We start from the raw sequence: 18,458 nt of genomic DNA, 5'->3' as shown, positions 1-18,458 counted from the left end.
TAGACCTACCTCATTAATATTAATGAGGTAGGTCGTAACTTGCAACCCCCAAGGAATCACTAAAATCTAGGGGATGGTGGCCTGCTGGGGTCACCAAACCACCATGTCCTTCATTGCTTTAAAATAAAGCAATCTTTCTTTTTTAAATGCAGCCCATTTTCCTTAAAAGAAAAACAGGGTTGCGGTTAGAATAAAAAACGAATAGTTCACCCCTTTGTGAATGGGTTACCACCAACTTGAAGTTGGTGGTAAATGCTTATGTTTTGCAACTGCATTCACGGTCACAAAACATTTATACATACTGCAGCGATTCGGTATTTGGAAGGGATGGCCTAAACACGCCCCTTCCAAATACTGAATAGCAAACCCATTTTGTGATTTGGTAACAGGTTACCGAATCGCAAAAAAGGGTTTGATACATGTGAAAAGCAATTTTTACGTTCGCAAACGGGCTGATTCTGAGAATTGACCCATTTGTAAACACAAAAATGCTTGATACATGTGGTCCAATATTCTCTGTCTTTTCTGGTCGGACCGTTGGTTTGGCTGACTTGGAGTTCACCTAGAAGCATTCTTTGTGGGGTTTCTTCACTGGAGCGGGGTTGGTTGATAAAGTGTAGCTCTCCACAAGACGGAAGGCCAAGGTATTACCATACATTCATATTTATTTGGGGTGTGAATTCCAGACATCAGAAATAGCAGCCAGGCTCACAATTGTAAAAAATCCCTGCGTATTTGATGACTACAAAAATACATCTGGACGCCAAAACCTTTGCTTAAACCTCTTTATATTTCAAAGTGATAAAATGCTGGTGTGTTGTAGAAAAGCACTGCATATAAAATATTTTTATAGGTACATAAATAGTGATATGTTTAAAAATAGTCCATAGTGTTTTCAAGCAGAAGAGAAACCCGTTCCAGAGCGTCACTGCGTTAATGCCACCACCGAGCTGTGGCAGAGCGGACAGAAGCTGTAGTTGCTGATTTCGTGATCTTGGACACAATGTTTGCACACGCTGCACATCCAGAACTGGTACTCTGTGATAGCACGTCCTGAGGCAATACACGTCGGAAGCTTCCCTTCTCCACTGTTAGTAAAACAAGAACATAACGTAAGCATGGTTTTACAATATTGAGTTCAAAATACACATTAATATTTGATGCTATTAAAAATATAGCATGCTAATTGAATGGAATGAGTTTGCTCTCTGAAAAGATAAAACTAAATAAACTCATATAACTTTAACTGAAATCTTCGACACTTAATCCAATATTTTAGAGATAGAGGGCCAAAGAGAGAGAGAGCAGGTCAAAGAGAGATAGAGCGACCTAGAGGGTCAAAGAGAGAGGGAGATTTTGACAGACACCCGAGACATCCTGCTGAGATTCTTCATTTTAACTGTGCAGATCCGTGAAAGGGGTACCAAATTATGTGGTATAATAAACATAGCATTGGACATGTGAATATCTTTGGTCTCATCTGAATCAGCCATTCTACCGTGTAATGCAGGCAAGTGTCTCTCTGGAACAGGATGGATTTGGGAAGAAAGTGGGAGGGCTCTCATCTGACTGATCTGAAAATCAGGTATGACCTTTGGTAGGGAAAAAAGCAAGATGAGTCAGAAGGGAACCCTTATTGCCTTAAAAGATCGTGTTACTTTCCTAGGAGCAAAGAGGATGCAGCTCACTGACTCGTCTACCTGAAATGATAGTCGCTTAGGAAGCCCAAGACAGGTATTGGAAATCTGCCAGGTGCACTTGTGCGTCAGGCACGCCTGTTACTATATTAAAATACTATATTCCATAACCACAGAGGGGAAGAACTCCTTACTGGAGTAAACTCCTTGATTCATTCTAGAAAATATTTTATCATGGAAATCATGAAAGAGGAGCCCTGAGAAGGACATTTTTGTTACACAGTATCAGCAGCCAAATGCACCTTAATAGAGGAAAACTGCAATCAAGATTTAGCCAGGACAACTTAATAGGTGTATACTATTTCTCCTTAACAAGGTGTCAGGATTGGCTACCTCTTTAGACACTTTATTTGCCTAGGACCACACGCAGTGGGACCTTTTCAGTCCATGAAGCTTGCCAAGGTGTTGCTCTTCTGGCTCAGTGGAAGTCTGGATGGTGCTGCATCGGGCCAAGCGTAGCAGGGCCCTTGAGTGTTTGACGTTTACCCCAGTGCTGATTTATTAAGTGGGTGGTAGTCTGAGTTGTACTGCCTTGGCCCACGTGCAGCAGTACCATTCAATCGATGAAGCTTCCCCTGGTGCTCCGCTACCCGGTAGGGGTAGCTTGATGATGGTGTAGACCACATACTCGGTCCGCAGTACCAGGGGGCCTTGCTGGGAGTGTCAGATGATCTGCCAATCCAGCAAAAAAATACTTTTATTTAACTAATAAATTCACCCCAACGTCTGTTATTCCTATTTTTAGGGACAACATTTTCCTGTAATTTCAGTACTTCTGGATCACATGACCGCCTGCATCAGTCCCCGGGTTCTTTCCACTATGATCGCTGACGAAAGCACACCTGAAGCACCCTACATCATCAATGCACTTGACAAAATGGCAGCTGGAGACTGGTAAGTCTTGCGGTCCATGTTGAGGAGCATATCTCCCCAGCCCATGGGCACCTAGCAGCACGGAAGGGGGACTGTTAACAAAGGCAAACTGAGGTTTTCCTTTCTGATAGTGCCTGAAGTATCCCTGCTCAAGGATCCCAGCTGTGCCGCGATTCCTGACCAGGAACCCATCAATAGACACTAGGATCTGGGGGCTGTCCAACCTTGGGGGTTGACCCTTCCTTAGGGGCAATTCAATTGTGACCATTGTCCCTTTGGATTCAGTTTCTCTGTGCTTGGTGGCCTTGTGCCCCCCCTCAGCTGAATATAAAGTGTGCGCCAACCCTTCTGTCAGGTGACTTTTGCTCATACATTGTAAACCTTTTTTTTAGAGCACATGGGAGTTTGGGCCCTAATTGTTTTTTGTCGTCCAATCACAACTATAATCTGTACAGCTATGTTTTGTCGTCAAAATGTTTATTGTAACTGCATTTCAGTTTGCCTTTTTGGTGTTTGTGTTGCAAGTTTAAGGAATTTAGTTTTATATGTCTTCTTAAAGATTTCTTTTTTAGTCTGCGAAGCCTGACCTTCAGGATTGGTTTGAGTTTAGATTTTAATGTAGTGACTGCTCGCTGTATTTTCAGCCTCGAATACTTTTGTAACCATATTCACTTGCATTTATTCTCATTTTCTCCTCATATCACACACACACTTATCAGCATTCTCATTGCATAACTATGAGTACCTTCACATTGTACAGATTACACAGTATTTCAGGAGAACAGTTTTACATAGGAAACAGATATGGCCCAAGTCACATAGAGGAGGAGACCTCTGAGGCTGGTTACGATACTAAACCTGCGAGAGAGGATTATGGATCAGAATCTATGAGTTTTCATTTGGGAGAGTTCCATCAGATGTTGGCTCCTCTTCCAGTGATTCTGAAGAACATGGCCATGCAGAACAGTAAGGCAGTTGTGATTTCCCATCATGACTGCAACCTGTGCCGCTGAGAGACAGGGGTATACTACAGTCCACGGTGTGTATGCAGGTACTGCATCCTCTAATCCCTCTTTTCCCTGTATACTGCATTTTTTTTCACGCATTGATTACTTTCAACTTTTTGTGGAGGAAGTTTTCCAAGAGGAGATTATGCAGCAAACACATTTACTGCTGAACAGTTTTTGAGGGAGTATGGAGGCACCCTGGTGGCTCCCTAGGGCACATCTTCACTTCACTTGGGGAGTTGAAAAGATTTGGGGCCCTTACATTGCTCATGGGAATATTGTGCAAACCATCAGTAGAGTGTTAATGGTCTTAGCTAATGAATTGGCAACACCCAACTTCCCATCTTTCATGAGCAAAGATCATTTTTGATTCTTCAGTATATGCTGCATTTCACCTGATCCGTTTGGCAACATACAAATCAATATGTTGTCTCCTGTCTGACTTCCAAGGAAAGACTGCTGTCCTTTCTGGATTTTGAGTTGGCCAATATCGTTCATCTTAATGCTGTAGAAGCAGTAGCCTCTACTTCATCTGTTGCAGAGGATGTTGGGAGGCTGCAGGACTGATACTTTACAGTCCACATTCCTGCAGTAGAGAAAACGAGTAAACCATATTGCAAAAGCGTATTTTGCACTCTGCAAGGAAAGAGGTGGAAGACATGTTACTACTGTCTCAAGAGCCCATCCAAGCAATGCCTAAGGCTTCCACCTTGTTTCACTTAATGCCTCACATAAGTGAGGTTCTTGGAAAACTGACTGACGTGGAGCAGTCAGTTTAAGAGTTAGTATGTGAATTGAAATGGCTGTGCATGAATACATACCTTCCATGGCCCATTACTTGGCTTGCATATTCAGCCTTTCAAACTGTCCAATCTAAGTTGTAAAATCTTTCTAATAGTTTGCACCTAAATAACTACCATAACCAATACATAGATTTCTTCCTCATTTGGATTAGAGCTACTGCGTCTTCACTGACTCTAGCAAACTGCTACACATATATCATTCTAATGACCTGCCTTCTACCTTCATCTTCCATCAAAATGTGGAGGGTGTATTACACTGCATAAAAGGCAATGACACTTCAGATAACAGTAGATGGGACATCCACTATGTTTTGATGGAATGCCCTCTCTACCAAAATCTAAGGTCCTATGCCATTCTCGAATTGATCTTTAGGAAACTTAGAGTTGGTCCCAGAATTTTCACAATAGTTTTCAAATGTACATATGTTCACTGACTAAGGCATGAGTCAATAGGATATCCTCAGACATGCCCACAATTTATCACCACACAGTGGAAGGGGCTGGATTTGGCAGTTATCTACTGCATTTTTGGTAGTCGCACTGCCAGCCAGTCAGGAGCCAAATTCCACTATGAGGAGGGCTCCTGCCAAGAAAACACTTAGCACGCTAAATGTGCAAGAAAGACAAGTCCTCTTGAGCCTAAGCAGGCTCCCATGTGGAGGTGAGCGTAAAGCTTCACTTTGCCAACCAGATTAGTCTTCACTCAGAGTGAGAAAAGGACATGAACAAATAATCAAAGCATGCATGGTTTCATGGGGTTCTTATGTGGGCAGGAGGTAGATGGTTAAGGTAGGAGTGACATACAGACCACTTCATCTACCACTATTTCACATAGGTCATACTGCAAATACATTTTACTCCAACCACATACACAGGTCCACCTGTAAACTCTTCTGTGGGATGCTGGCGCATTGGGATATTCAATAGGAGAGGGATTCACAGGTAGATGTATCCATCAGAACTCGTCATACTTGGGGCACTTGTGTGCTATATAAATGGCGGATAATGCAAAAGGAAGTTTACTCACAGCTAGATGGGAGGGTGCAAGCAGGATGAAGCATGCCACACTATGTGAGTGAGGGCCTACCTTCCTACACACCATATATCAGCCAAGAGAATAAACAACACACAACAATGAAGGGGTAAATTTGAAGAGTACACCACTAGTGGAATTTCGGTATCTGTCCTGTAAATCACATATTGCCTGCCAATGAGGAATGTTACACCATTCATCCTTCTCACGTTTCTCCCAAGTACAATTATACCTGGCATGTATATATGGGCTTTCTGTATGGGAGAGGAAAGGTTTGACATTGCACCCTAACACAGTCAATGGTGACTTGACAAAGAGTCTTACCTAACTATTGGGCCCAGGGTTGGGCAGTAACCAGGGAAACCTACCAACCCCATGAATGTCTAAAAAGCAGACAGTCAAAGGAGTCCGGGTGGTGTGCCTTGCATAGATCCATGCACCTTAAAAAAAAAAAACAACAACAAAAAAACAGATTGAACTGCAAATAGCAGCGCATGGGTGACGAAATTGAAATGGCAAAAGTCTTACCGACCCGCATTTTTAAAACCCCAGATTGCACTGCAAATAGCACGAATGGGTGAAGAAATTGAAATGGCAAAAGTCTTACCAACATGAATTTCCACACTTATGATGAAAATCATACCACACATGTGTGGTTGGGCCAACTGCCTGAAACAAAAAATGGACCAAACCCGTCATGGGAATACCACATTGATAGTACACTGACTTGATGTGGTCACAGATTTTCATGTGTTCTTGTTGTGGGTGATTGGCCGTGCAAGCGAGGTACCGTTTTTAAACAGGAGAAGTGTGGAAACACTGGTTTGCAAGACTTTTGGGGATCCTCACAGGTGCTGGAACCCTTCCATTCAGAAACCTGGTAAAGATCTGTAATTTTAGAAAAAATTTGATGTTTGCGGAAAGTGGAGGGACCCACATAGACCAGACCATCTTGGAATCCCCTAGGCGTCTGCTTTCAAAATAGACAGAGGTTTGTTGGGTTTGATTTGGTGCCGGCTGACCCATGGCTCAAATTCCGCAGCTACCCGCTTCTCTAGAAAGACTGAAATTCCAGGGTAAAATCCTGATATCTCCTTAATGCATTTGGGAACTTTTCCTGTTGTGTGAGTGGTCTTGCCATACAAGAGGGGTTTCGTTTTTATTGGCAGAAGTTTGGGAACGCTGGATGTTAGGATGTTTGCAGTTCTCCACCCTTACAGAACTTTACCCTGTCAAAACCATGTTAAAAGTCTAATTCTAGGCAAGGTGTGATTATTGCAGGGAATTCTTTTTTTTTTTTGTTTATGTATTTATTGGCATTTTCTTAATTGCATTACAAAAACAGCATTCATTTTTAAAGCATATAAGCATGTTCAGTTTTAAGTCAATATCATACTCAATTAGCAGTGGTAAATAGCTGTGTTACGCACCTAGATATCACCGTGGGCCCCTTGCTTTCTCCCCACCCGTCACCCCACCTTATTGCGGGGAATTCTTGATAAGACAAAGTGGTAAGATCCATGTAAGCCAGACCAACCTGGATTTCCCTGGGTGTCTAGGTTTTTAGAAATGCCTAGAATTGCTATGTTTCCCAGGGCGCCAGCGACTCAAGTCCAAAATACCACAGGTACGCACATCACTAGACAGAGTGAAATTGCAAGAAACATTTATTTGGGGGCTTTTACTGTCACGGGTGATTGGTCGGAGTAGCGTTTAATCATAAGAAGCATCAGAACATAGAATAAGACACAATTTTTTATTATCTATTGAATTTCAATTCTATGTCAGGACTGGAGGCGAGGATTATGCCTTCTTCCTTCACTTTATTCCACAGCAGCATGAAGGTAAACAAAAGACTACATTTCCCATGAACCACAGGGAAAGAGTAGTCTAAAAACAACATGGTAACAACCAATCAACAGGGAGTATCAACGTCCAATCCATGATGAGAGTGTCCCACATAGTCCTTTGCTAGTGTCCTCTCTTCCTCTTTCTTCGCTGCTCCGCAGCAAGATAAGTACCCTTCAGTTCTTTTTCTGTATAGTGCTTAAAGGGTTATAATTCAATGAGAGCGTTTGATGTCACAATTGTTTCATGTAGATGCTTTCGTTATTGCCATAACTTTATTGTGTTTGCTGTGAAGAATTTCTGTATTTCGAAAGTAGTGGTCGCGCTTTAGCGTTGGTTGTCTCCTCGCTTTGAGTTTTTCGTCATATTTGAGTTTTCGTCATATTGCGCTTCAGCGCGTTGGTTTGTTTGTACGCCGCGGGGTCGAGGTTCTCCTCGTCCCTACGCGGCGCTTTGCTGGCTCGCTCCTGGTCCTCCCGCCTCTAGAGGGCGCTGGGGGTCACGGGTGGCGCGTCGCGGGTTTGATTCTCTTCAGGGAATTCAAACGTCGCGCGCGTCAGTTCCCGAGGAGCCCGGTCTGAGGTTTACGCCCGCTTGGGGGTCTGTATCGGCGATCAGCGGTAAAAATTAACCCGCGATCGGCCGTATCTCATACAGTACGCTCTGTTCGCTTAAAGAGCTGTTGGTGGACAGAGTCTGGTATTTGGCTCATGAAACGCCTCGCTAGAGGTCTTGTATTTTTTCCCTGCTCAGGGATTCTAAAGGGGACCCAGCCCAGACCGGTGAGCATCCCTTGGCAGTGGGGTGTGTAATTAATAATCTGGTTGCCAGCAGTGGTCCCGGGGGGGCTCGTCTCCCTGTGATTGCGGCTCTTTAGCTACGCACCTGAATTGGCTGACACCCAGCCTCTGGTCCGAGGCCTGGTCACGGGCTATTAAACTGCCACTCCGCTTACTGGGCTCATGGAGTACTACGACGAATTCCCGGAAGAGGAAGACCCTCTTGCGGAGCTGCCCTGGGGGGATGCATTTTATGAGGCTGTAGATTCCTCTATTTATCAGGCTGTGGGTCAGGTTATTTTCCCCCTGGAAGATAGGCTGTCACGCCAAATAAATGAGGCGTTTTCTCGCCTGGAACACCGCATGGGTTCCCATGCTGCCCTGCCTACTCCCTCGGTTCCCCTTCCCACAGGTTCCCCTCCGAGTAAGCGCCCTCGGGTGCCTGGAGTGGATGGCGACGCTCTTGAGCGGTTGCGACAAGCTTTCCTTGACACGCAGACAGTCCAACCTAGGGTTGTTTCCCCCCTTCCCCCTCCTGCCCCTAGGGATGTGGGTCAGAGTACGTCAGGCGATCCCGACTCCGATCCCGGCCTTTCCAGGCCGTGGCTTCCTGCCCAACCTACTGTTCCCTCGATTACCTCAGACATGTTGGATCCGAACGAAATCATTCATCCACGCTCTTCGGAGTGGGTTCCTGGGGATAAGGTGGCGGCTTATGTGGCGGAGCACATCCGTCGACCCTTAGAAAAGGAAGCCCGGAATTGCTTGCGGGCGGAGTGCCCTCGGCCCTCGCTGGAGGGTAAGGTAGCTCTCACCCCCGAGATTGACTCCAGGATGTTCACCTTTTTACAAAAATTCATCCGAGACCCCAAAAAAGGGATTGATAGGTCCTGGCGGGCATGCCAGGACAAGCTCCTGGACGCCTTAGGGCCGGCTACCAAGATTTTAGATATGGCTGAAGAGGCCAAGGAGTCAGGCTCTATTATTTCCCCAGAAACCCTCTCCAATTGGGCTCAGAGGGTGGTCATTTTTCTGGGCAATGCCAACTGCGCTCTTTCTACCGAGCGCCGCAGATCCCTGCTCATAAAGATAGATCCCAAACTAGGGGACCTGGCGGATTCCGAGGCTGGCGCCGTGGCTCAGGGTGGCCTGTTTGGTGAGCCTTTCGTGAAGGAACTGGGCAAGTTCGTGAATACCTTCACTTCCCTCGACAGGGCACAATCCACCATCAAGAAAGTCTTTCCCGGGGGGGAGGAGCCTAGCGCGCAACCAAGATGGCCGCGTAGGTGCGAGGCTCCCGAGGACCACCACGACCTCCTGAATTAATCCTGGCCATATCCTGTCCTTGTTGAGGGGACTGCATCGGTGAACCCGAGCTGAGGCGCCATCCGTTTTTCCTTTTCGAATCGGACCCCGGACACCGGTGGGAGCACCGATTGAAGGTTGCGGCCTTCTCCGCGCTGGCCCCCCGGATTGGAGTAGTGGGGCGATCCGGGGACAAAGCGAACAACAGCGGCGGGCAGGGCTGGGCGACTCGCGTATCCCGTGCTTTCACTTTCGCTTTTGCGCTCTCCTTGCCCTCAAGCGAGGTAGGGTTGCGGAGCGGGGTGCGGTGGTGTGGCCTTGTCCAGGTGCCCGGCTGACCCGCCGGCCGTGAGTCGTCCTGCGGCCCAGTGGTCGCCCTCCCCCCCCCCCGGAACCCGTGAACTGGTTTGTCGGCCCCTTCGAGGAGATTGGCGCTACGGTGGGAGAGCAGGCATGTCCACCAAACAAGATGGCGACCGGGCGAAGGTGAAGACGACCCGCCGCGGCCCGGCGCCTCAATCCAACAGTATGGACCGCTACACCCTCCAGAAGGGATCTCCGGAGACATCGCGCACATCCCCGGCGGGCCCGACGGAGGCATCTGCTCAACCGGTGGATCTGACCCTCCGGGACGTCATGGGCGCCATCGCAGAGATGAAGGCCTCGGTGGACCAGCGCTTCGACACCCTAGCGCAAAAGATAGACTCGGTCCTGGTGGATGTTAGCCTTGTGAGGGCTGACTTGTCCAAAACCAACGACCGGGTCGATTCCCTGGCCCACACCACAACGAGCCTCACGACGGACGTGGTGGCCCTCCAAAAGGAGGTGCGCCGGCTTGGCCAGGCGAGCGCCCTGATGGACCGGCGACTGGAGGATTCCGAGGGTCGGGCCCGGAGGAATAACGTTCGCATTGTGGGAGTGCCGGAGGGACGAGAGGCGGAGGCGGCAGATCTTTTTGTGGAAGAATTGATCCTTACCCATCTCCAGCCCCGGGGGCTGAGTAAGCTTTTTGCGGTGGAACGTGCTCACCGGGTCCCTGGGGGCAGACCTAAGGCCGGTGCCCCGCCGCGGCCTCTCATTGCCCGGATTTTTAATTTTCGGGACAGAGACGCTATCCTGCAGACCTCCAGGCAACAGGGACCGGTCAAGCTTGATAACATGGATGTGCATTTCTACCCAGACTTTACTCCGGCGGTCCAAAAACTGAGATTGAGTTTTCTTGGAGTTAAACGTCGCCTACGGGACCTGAACCTTAAGTACTCAATGCTTTTTCCAGCTAAGCTAAGGGTGGAGGTGGATGGGCGCACGCACTTTTTTGACCGACCCGAGGCGGCTGGGGACTGGTTGGACACTCTGCCTGGAGATCGGGGCCGAGGGGGTGGGGGGGGTGCGGTTGGCGGGGAGGGCCCGCCGGATCAGAACTGAGGGGTGAAGAATAGGCCTTGCTCTGGACAACATTCCTTTACCATTTACTGATCGTTTATGTTCCCCTCCGATGGAGGTCGTGTGGGGTCTGTTGGGGGCTTCCCTCCTCCTCTGGGGGACTAGTTAGTTTTTCATCTATGGGGCGACAGGCACACTGCACTTTGGGGGGGCTGTCTGGGCTCATGCAGGGGTGCAGGGAGGGGGGAGTTCTGTTGGGATGGGGGGGTGGGGGGGGTGTGTTGTTTGTTTGCACCGCAAGGCAAGCCCTTTACTGTATTGTTGCTCTCGAGATGCTCTGTGGGGGACGACTGATTGCTTCTACGTATGATGGGGGGTAGGGATTTGACTGTGTTGTCATGGAATGTTAACGGCCTGGGGGACAGGATTAAGCGTGGTGTGGTCCTGCAGTACCTGAAACGTATCTCACCAGATGTTATCTTCCTGCAGGAGACACACCTTATAGGTAACTCCTTTCATGCCATGAATCGGCGAGCCTATCGTTTGGTGGCCCACTCGGGCTTCACCTCGGGCTCGCGGGGGGTGGGTATCATGATTAAGAACTCGCTCCCGTTGGAGATTGATGAGGTGCGCCATGATGAGAGGGGACGCTACACTGTTCTGGTGGGTAGAATGGAGGGTAGAGTGTTTGTTTTTATATCAGTGTACGTCCCGCCTGGGTTACAATCTACTACATTTGCGGATTTGGGGCGCCTCCTCCTAGACCTCCCGGGTGGCCTGCTGGTGGTTGGGGGGGACTTTAATGCGGTGGTTTCTGGGTCTATGGATCGCCATCCCCCTAGGGACCTCCCCCGGGCACAGGCCTGGCTGTCCGGCCTTTTAGATACTCTGGGCCTGGTGGATTGCTGGCGACTAAAGCATCCCGCACAGCGGCAATACACCTTCCACTCGGGTGCCCATGGTAGCCTCTCGCGGCTTGATTACATCCTTGTCCCGGCGGCCTATGCTGGGAGGGTGGGAGAGGTGTGCCATCTGGCGCGGGGCATTTCAGATCACTCCCCAGTACTGTTACATTTCGATGTCTTCCCTAGGGGGGAGGGCAGGGTGGCTCCAATCAATGCTTGGTACTTGCGTGACCCCACTATTCGTGCCGACTTGATCAAATCCTTACAGCGCTACTTTGATGAGAATGTGGGGTCTGTCCCTTCGGCCATCTCCCTGTGGGAGGCTTTTAAGGTAGTTCTCAGAGGGGAGGCCCTCTCCTTTATCTCCCATGCCCGGAGGCGCGAGCGGGAGGAGGTAACCCGGGTGGAGGCCGAAATTGCGGAGCTGGAGGGTGACCTGGGGAGCGGGGTAACAGACGCCAAGTTGCATGTTCTGCACCTCAAGCAGGCGGCCTATAGGGCCCTCGTCACGGAGGCGGCCAGGGGCCTCAGTAGAGAACAACAGGGGCGACTGTATGATGTGGGTGATAAGGCTGGTAAATTGATTGCGTGGTTGGACAAGAGGGAGAGAGCGAGTCGTGTGGTTCCTTTGATTGAGGGGATGGATGGTGTGCCTGTCACCGAGCCGGAAGCCATTGTCTCCTGCTTCGCGGATTACTTCCGCGAGGTGTACTCCCCGGTTTCTCCCTGCTCGGAGGAAGATTCCCATGCCCTGCTTCGGGACATCGCGCTGCCCTCCCTTACGGTGGAGGACAGGGATTTGCTGGACGCTCCTCCCACCTCGGACGAAATTGCCCTAGCTATTCGCTCGGTCGCATCCGGCAAGGCCATGGGCCCCAATGGTATCCCCATCGAGCTCTACAAGCTGCGACCGGATGTACTGGCGCCCCACCTGCGCGCCATGTTCCTGGCGGCCCACTCGCAGGGTTCCCTCCCGCCGGACCAGCGTCTGGCCACAATCGTGGTGATCCACAAGGAGGGGAGACCCCGTGAGCGGGTTACATCCTATAGGCCTATCTCGCTCTTGAACGCGGAGCCCAAAATCCTCGCCAAGGTACTGGCCAACCGGCTGGTTGGCGTGGTGGGCGATTTGGTCCACCAAGACCAATCTGGCTTTATACCCCATCGCAACACGGCTCTTAATCTGCGACGCTTGCATGGGGTGCTCGCGCGTGTCCCGTTTGTGCGGGAGCCGGCCATCTTGGCGTCCTTAGACGCCACCATGGCGTTTGACACGCTTGAATGGCCATACATCTGGGCGATGCTGGCGAAATTTGGATTTGGACCGGGATTCATTAGCTGGGTCAAATTGTTGTATTCGGGCCCATTGGCGCAGGTGGTGGTGAATGGGCGAGTCTCGCCCCCCTTCGCGCTGGGGCGGGGCACGCGTCAGGGTTGCCCCTTGTCACCGCTCCTGTTTGCATTGGCCTTGGAGCCCTTGGCGGAGTGGCTGCGGTGGCACCCCTCCATCCGTGGTCTCCGCTGGACCCCCGAGCATGAGGACCGCGTGTCCCTCTACGCCGATGATATCCTTTTGTATCTCGCCTCCCCGCGTAACTCGCTGATTGTCCTGGTTGATGTTTTGCGCTCCTTTGGTCGTAACTCAGGCCTTGTCATCAACTGGGCGAAATCCTGCGTGTATGTGCTCTCCGGGGAGGCTCCGGCCCTACCACGGGACTGCCCGATCCAGATTGCCTCCCAGGGGTTCCGGTACCTGGGTATATATATTACTCTTGACCCGGAGGCCCGCTACGAGCGGAACTTACTACCCCCCCTCCAGCGCTTGCGGGAGGACGTTGCGCGCTGGCGGCGTCTTCCGCTTTCGCTGCTTGGCCGAGCGGCCTTGTTTAAGATGATGTCCTTGCCGCGCTTTCTGTATGCGCTTCAGAACACTATGGACTTGGTTCCGGCGCGCTACTTCCGTGAGGTGGAGAGCCTGCAGCGGCGCCTGTTCTGGGACGGGAGGCCGCGTATTGCTCTGGCTAAATTGACGCTCCCGTGGTACGATGGGGGGGTTGCCCTCCCGGACATTAAACGGTATTACTGGGCCTCTCAGCTAGCTGCGATTAATCATGGCCTTTACGGGCCCGCCCTGAACCCGGCATTTGAAATGGACAAGATGCTCCTGCCCGGTGGCGACTACAATCGAGCGCTCTACTCTGGCGCGCCCGACTCCCGTCTGACGGGACCGACGCGTGTCATGGTGCGTGTCTGGCACGCGGCTAATGCAGCGATGGGGTGGAAGGACCGTTTGACCCGGGCGACACCGCTATATGCGTCTGAGAGGTTGGGCTCCCTGTGGACATCGAAGGGCTTCGAGAAGTGGGACACGATCGGAATCAGCACAGTGGGAGACCTCTGGACAAGGGGTGGATTCAAAACTTTTGAGACGCTGCGGACGGAATTTCAGCTGCAAGGCAGTGAGTACTTTCGGTACTTACAAGTCCGCCACGCGCTGGGCTCCGTCTTCCCTGATGTCGCGTCCATTCCGGAGTCTTCCCCCCTGGAGGACAGAGTGCTGGATGGCCATGTCCCAGACAGCACGATCTCCCTTATATATAAAAAACTGATCAACGACAGATCGTGCCTGCTGACTAGTCTCCGCGAGGCCTGGGTTGCCGACGGGCTGGAATTGGACGACGAGGACTGGATTTCCGCGGTGGCCTCTCCGAAGGAGGTGGCCATCCCGGCTCGCCTTCGCTTCGTCCAGCTTAAGATCCTCCACCGGGTTTACGTGACGGGGCCAAGGCTTCTACGTATGGGCTTGGTTGGTGATGGATTGTGTAAGCGTGGCTGTGGTGCCTTGGCAACTTTCATGCATATTCTGTGGGAATGCCCACAGGTGGAGCGATTCTGGCGTGGTGTGCATGAGGTCCTGCGTGTGGTGACGCGTGTTGCGCTGTTGCCTGAAGCGAGGAGATGCTTGCTGAATGTGTGGGAACCAAATGACTATTCGGTCCCGCAGACGCGGTGGGTGACTCTGGGATACATGATAGCTAAGCGCGACATTGCTCAATTGTGGGGATCCCGGTGGCCCCCAGCGGTGTTGGCCTGGAAAGAACATATGGATTGGTGTATGTTTCGTGAAAAGGTAGTGTATGTGGCGAGGGGTAAGCCTGGGGCGTGGGTGAAAATCTGGGGCCCCTGGAACGCCTATCGCGGGGGTATTTGTGAGCCGCCACTGCTACCGGCCGCCTCACCAGCTCCGTCCCCCTAGCCGACCCCCTCCCCCAGCCGCGGGCATGTGGTTCCCCTGTCCCTGATTTATTCCCATTCCCCTCTTCAGAGTTTGGCTGCGGGTTGGGATCCCCCACTTAAGGAGCACGTGCCGTCACTTTGGATGGCGGGTTGCCTTGCGGGTGTGGTTTTTTGTGTTGTTCTGTTTTGAAAAAAGGAAACCGTATTGTGGGCTTGGAGTTATGTGGCCTGCGCTATTGATATCTCCTGCTTTACCGATCTGCACCGCCAAGAGACTCTTACTGTAGGTATGTCATATGCTTCTGCCACTCTAGCGGCCGGCCGGATGGTTGTAGGCCCATACTTGTAACCCTTTTTAACATGTAATAAACGGTTTCAAAAAAAAAAAAAAAAAAAAAAAAAAAGAAAGTCTTTCCCCGTGTTTTTCGCGGGGCCGGTCGAGGCAGGGGCCGCTCGGCCGGAAGAGGTCACCAGCAGGGTAACCAGAGAGGCTCCGGTCAGGCACAGGACCAGTCACGATTTGGGAACTTCTACCCTACCAGAGGCCGCAGAGGCAAAGGAAGAGGATTCCGCGGTGGCTCCACCGCCTCCAACTCCGGTGAGTCTTCTCATGTTTTCCCCATCTCAGATAGGGGGGCGGTTGCGAAGTCATTTTCAGGCTTGGTTGTCCCTGACACACGATGCGTGGGTTCTCCAAACAGTAAGGGGGTTCCATATAGAGTTTACAGGGTCCCCGGTTCAACGGTCACGTCCCCGTCCCATTCAGTTCTCGGCTCCGGACGTCGCCCTAGTGGACGAGGAGGTCGCATCCCTCCTCCAAAAGGGCGCCATTCTTCCCGCCATCCGCCATTCCAGAGGTTTTTTAAGCAATATCTTTTTAGTGGACAAGGCAGACGGCGGCAAGCGGCCCGTCATCAATTTAAGCGAGTTCAACGAATGGCTGGTTTATCGCCATTTCAAAATGGAGGGGATCCACCTCCTGAGGGATGTTTTACGACCCTGCGACTATATGGTGCGCCTAGATCTCAAGGACGCCTACCTGGTGATCCCGATTTTCCCTCCGCACAGGCGGTTTCTCCAGTTCTCCTGGCGCGACCAGGTTTACGAGTTTGCTTCCCTCCCGTTCAGTCTCTCGTCCGCCCCGTGGTGCTTCACCAAGGTCCTCAAACCAGTGGTGGAGTATTTGAGGGCAAGAGGGATCAGGATGATCGTGTACCTGGACGACCTCCTTTTAATGGCCTCTTGCCCGCGTCAACTGGAAGTCCATCTCCGAATGACGGTGGACCTCCTTCAGGGTCTTGGGTTTGTCATCAACCAGAACAAGTCTCTCTTACATCCGACCCAGTCGCTTACCTTTCTGGGCTTCGTGATCGACTCGCCCTCTTCCACTCTCAGCCTTCCGGCCAAAAAGATCTCCAAGATCAGGCACGAGTTGCGTCGTGTTTTGGCCAGGCAGAGGCTCTCCCTTCGTCAGCTCGCCCGCGTGGTCGGTCTTCTGTCGGCCTCCATTCAGGCCATATTTCCAGGCCCGCTCCATTACCGGGCTTTACAGCGCCTAAAGGCTTACTTTCTACGCAAAGGTTTCCCTTATTCACACACGGTGGCTCTCACCCCAGAGGTGAGTGCCGAGATCCAGTGGTGGCTGGACCATATGGAGGCCTGGAATGGCCGAGCGATTTTCGGGTCTGCCCCGGATCTGGTAATCGAGTCAGACGCCAGCCGGTTGGGCTGGGGTGCACGCTGCGGGGAGTTAACCACAGGGGGTTTGTGGTCTCCAGACGAACAGAAATTACACATAAATTGTCTGGAACTTTTGGCAGGTTCGTTTGCCGTACGGTGCTGGACGAAAGATTTGGTGCGGTCGTGTGTTCTGCTGAAAATGGACAACATTTCCGCAGTCAGATATGTGAACCACCTGGGGGGAACCAGGTCCAAGGCTCTCTCGGATCTAGCGGCAAGTTTTTGGCAATACTGTCTGGACAGCCAGATCTCAGTCACGGCAGAGTATCTCCCTGGCAGGGACAATCTAGAGGCGGACTTTCAATCCCGCCATTTCCGGGACTCCAGCATGTGGATGTTGGACGTGGACGTTTTCGCGGCTCTGAACGAGCTATGGGGTCCGTTTTCAGCGGATCTGTTTGCGTCCAGGTTGGACCACCAGATTCCCCGGTTTTTCAGTTGGAGACCGGATCCGCTGGCGGCGGCCACGGACGCGTTCCTGCAGGATTGGAGCGCGGAACAGGGTTACGCGTTTCCTCCGTTCGCAATGATCACGCGCTCTTCGGCACAGGCTCGCAGGCAGAAAGCGGACCTGGTGATGGTCACTCCCCTTTGGAGGTCGCAAGTGTGGTTTCCAGTTCTTCTGGAACTTTCTTGGGATTTTCCAATCCTACTCCCCCAATTTCCCACTCTTCTCAAGAATCCCGACGGGGGTCTTCACCCGCTAGTGTCAGCGGGGTCACTGTTTCTCATGGGGTGGCGGATTTCCGGGGTAGATGGGAAACCCCGGGACTTTCGCGAGCGGCTGAGAGCCTCATCTCAAAGGCCTGGGCGGACAGCACAGTTAAAAGATACAAGTCCGCATGGAACAGGTGGGTCAGTTGGTGTATGCGACGGGGTTACGATCCCTTGGGCGCAGACGTGGTTCAAGTGGTGAATTTTTTGGCCCAACTAGCTTCTGAGGGTTTGGCCTACCGGTCCATTAATACCTTTAGGTCTGCTATTTCGTCGGGTCACACCCCGGTTAATGGAACGCCTGTAGGGGAACATCCTTTGGTTTGCCGGTTGCTCCGAGGAGTGAGGCTCTCGTTACCCCCGGAACCTCGTTACTCCGCTTTGTGGGACGTGAATCTGGTCCTTAATCTTTTTCTCTCTTGGCAGCCTAACCGGTTTCTTTCTCAAAAAGAACTTTCAGCAAAATTGGCAATGCTCCTTTGCTTGATCTCTTGCAGGAGAGTATCAGACGTGCGGGCCCTGGATATTTCCGGAAGGATATTCACCCCTGACGGGGTGACCTTCACACTTTTACGGCGTACTAAGTGCCATACCAGGGTAATCTCGTACCCGGCGTTCCCGGACTCGCCGAAGTTATGTGTGGTTCGGTGCCTAAAAGCTTATGAAGAGATGACGGAAGAATTCCGTCCCCCGGGCAAACGCCAGTTGCTCATTGCACTCCGGAAGCCCTTTAAGGCGGTTTCCTCACCCACCATTGCCAGGTGGGTTCGGTGGGTGATGCAGGAGGCTGGAATAAGCCTTCGGGATTTTGGAGCGCACTCCGCTCGCGGTGCAATGGCTTCGAAGGCGTTTGGCCTGGGTGCGCGTCTGGAGGATATCCTCAATGCTGCAGATTGGTCCTCGGACTCTACGTTTAAAAGGTTCTATTTCAAGCCTGTTCTGAATATGGCTCAGCTGGTTGTGGGCAAGCTTTGAACAAGCATAATCCTCGCCTCCAGTCCTGACATAGAATGAAAATTTTCCTAGCTCACGTAACGGAAAGTTTCAATTCTATTAAGGACTCGGAGGCGAGGATTATCCCGCCCTTTCACTCCTGGAGGAGATCCCTCCCCGTATGACAGTAAGTAGATGTTT

The 18,458-nt window shown here is 51.3% G+C and overlaps 1 protein-coding gene across 1 annotated transcript in view; it reads right to left on the bottom strand.

The window, feature by feature from the left end:
- Positions 1-776: 776 nt before the first annotated feature.
- The window catches only part of WDR35 (WD repeat domain 35), a 515,604-nt gene continuing 497,922 nt past the window's right edge, over positions 777-18,458 (bottom strand). The window contains exon 28 of the mRNA XM_085610631.1: positions 777-1,088. Within this exon, the coding sequence (XP_085466757.1) occupies positions 926-1,088 (163 nt within the window). The 3' untranslated portion in view covers positions 777-925. The remainder of the gene's footprint in view (positions 1,089-18,458) is intronic.

The sequence above is a fragment of the Triturus cristatus genome, chromosome 6, assembly GCF_964204655.1.
Source record: "Triturus cristatus chromosome 6, aTriCri1.1, whole genome shotgun sequence".
Lineage (NCBI taxonomy): Eukaryota > Metazoa > Chordata > Amphibia > Caudata > Salamandridae > Triturus > Triturus cristatus.
The sequence above is the reverse complement of the archived record's forward strand: the minus strand, read 5'-3'. Positions and strand labels throughout refer to the sequence as shown.